The sequence below is a fragment of the Tupaia chinensis genome, unplaced genomic scaffold, assembly GCF_000334495.1.
Source record: "Tupaia chinensis unplaced genomic scaffold, TupChi_1.0 Scaffold000605_1, whole genome shotgun sequence".
NCBI classification, from domain to species: Eukaryota; Metazoa; Chordata; class Mammalia; order Scandentia; family Tupaiidae; genus Tupaia; species Tupaia belangeri.
Window position 1 is genome coordinate 1,985,628 of NW_006160123.1, and position 1,893 is coordinate 1,987,520.

Sequence of the window (1,893 nt, forward strand, 5' to 3'; positions counted from 1 at the left end):
AAACCGCGGTTGACTACGTGGGAGTCCAGCGACATAGCCATTACGCTAACTGCTGGTCCCTATTTCTTTGTCTCTATTATCTGCCAACCGCGTTGTATCCCTGTTACCTTTCAGGCACCATCCTCTACTCCAGCTCGGGATCACAGGCGCCTTGCCTGCCATCCTCGCCCTTGCAGCTGCGAACTCCCAAACCCTGGGAGGCAAAAGCCAACTCCCCGCCTAACGGCTTAGAGTCGGCCTCTCCCCTAAATCTCTCAGGTGAGTTGGGACGTCTCCCTTCTCTTCCGCTTGGCCTACCCAGATCCCCCAGGTCGCAGCAGTGCGTCGACGACCCCTTCCTCCCTTCCTGCTCCCAGACACTGAGGGGCCTTGGCTGTTCTCCACCTGCGGTGCCAGCGGCCGACGCGGGCCCACACAAACACAGTGCGACGCGTCGTACGCCGGGAGCAGCGTGGCGGTGACGGTGGGGGCTGCTGGGCCGCTGAGAGGCGTGCAGATGTGGCGGGCGCCAGGCCCCGGCCAGTTTCTGTAAGTGCGGGTCTGGGGTAACGGCGCGCAGCGGTCAGCGAATCAGGTTCTGCGATCTGGTCTCCAAGGCCAGGCGCGCACCACACTGCAATACCACAATACGTAGGGTATTCTGCAGCGACGTCCCACCCGAGTGACCTTGACTGCCCCTCCTTCCAGCCGAGCCGGGGTTAGCGTGGCAACTGTCGCCACCGAGTTAGCCCATACCGTGAGCTTGTTCCCGCCAGCCAAGGGCCCCTACCCAGCGGCGGCGCCAAGGGATAGTTTAAGCCCACCCCCCATCTGCACTAACGCTCCGGAAATGAGTCTAATCTACTTTGACTTGCAAGTCTGTTCTCCCCATCCCTTCAAAGTCGGTTGCAGCCTCTAAGCCCCACAGGTAAAGAATTCTGGAGCCAGCTCTGTCACTAACCTTCGCTCGGGCGGCCGGCGGAGGACCGAGGACCCGGGGCTCAACGCCCGCTCCTGCAGGATCTCAGCCTACGGAGCGGCGGGCGGCAAAGGCGCCAACAACCACCTGTCGCGGGCGCACGGAGTCTTCGTCTCGGCCGTCTCGTCCCTCGGGCCCGGGGAGCCGCTTTACATCCTCGTGGGGCAGCAGGGAGAGGACGCCTTTCCCGGAGTGAGCTGAGCTCGCGAGAGACGCACCGGGGGCGTGCCGAGGTTGGGGGACGCCCGCACAGCGAGGAGGGTCCCGGGCCCCACCGACTCCTGCTCCTCGTGCCCTCAGAGGAGCCGGGAGAGCCAACTAGTCTGCCTCGGGGAGACTCAGGCCGCGGAAGAGGACCGGGCGACGGATGGAATCGCGAGGGTCAGGAGTTCGCGCCGCTGGGCCGGAGGTGGCGGGGGTGGCGGGGGCGCCACCTACGTCTTCCGGGTACGTGCTCCCCTCTGCGTAGGCCGCCCTCGCCCCAGCTCTCACGGTTGAGGGTCCTGCTCTTCGTCCCGGGGGCGCGCACGCACGCATCTGCGTACGTTCCAGGAGTCCTTCCACCCGGGGCCAGGCTGGGGGCTTTTAGCTCATGGGCCCTGGGCGGAGCGCTCGCCGGGTGCGGGTGTTTCTCCTGGACCGTCGGAGCGCGCGCCCCTGACCGCCCGGCTGGCCCGTAGCTGCGCGCCGGCGAGGCGGAGCCCCTGCTGGTGGCGGCCGGGGGCGGAGGTCGGGCGTACCTGAGGCGGCTGGACCGAGGCCGGACTCTGGCGGCTCGCGAGAAACTGGAGAACCGTTCGACTGTGCCCGGGAGCGAGGGGAGAGGAGGGGCGGCAGGTGAGGGCGCGGGGCCGCGGGAGAGGCGGGGTGCCCCCAGAACCTGCTGCCAACCATCCTGCCGTCGCTCTGCAGGTGGGGGGGGCGGGTGGGCGGCG

The 1,893-nt window shown here is 67.2% G+C and overlaps 1 protein-coding gene across 1 annotated transcript in view; it reads left to right on the forward strand.

Moving 5' to 3' along the window:
- LTK (leukocyte receptor tyrosine kinase) overlaps positions 1-1,893 on the forward strand; it is a 10,705-nt gene that overhangs the window by 750 nt on the left and 8,062 nt on the right. The window contains exons 2-7 of the mRNA XM_027775838.1: positions 115-258; positions 357-528; positions 1,000-1,150; positions 1,259-1,405; positions 1,639-1,795; positions 1,871-1,893. The exon at positions 1,871-1,893 is cut by the window's right edge and continues 160 nt beyond it. Coding sequence (XP_027631639.1) covers positions 115-258; positions 357-528; positions 1,000-1,150; positions 1,259-1,405; positions 1,639-1,795; positions 1,871-1,893 — 794 coding nt within the window. The remainder of the gene's footprint in view (positions 1-114; positions 259-356; positions 529-999; positions 1,151-1,258; positions 1,406-1,638; positions 1,796-1,870) is intronic.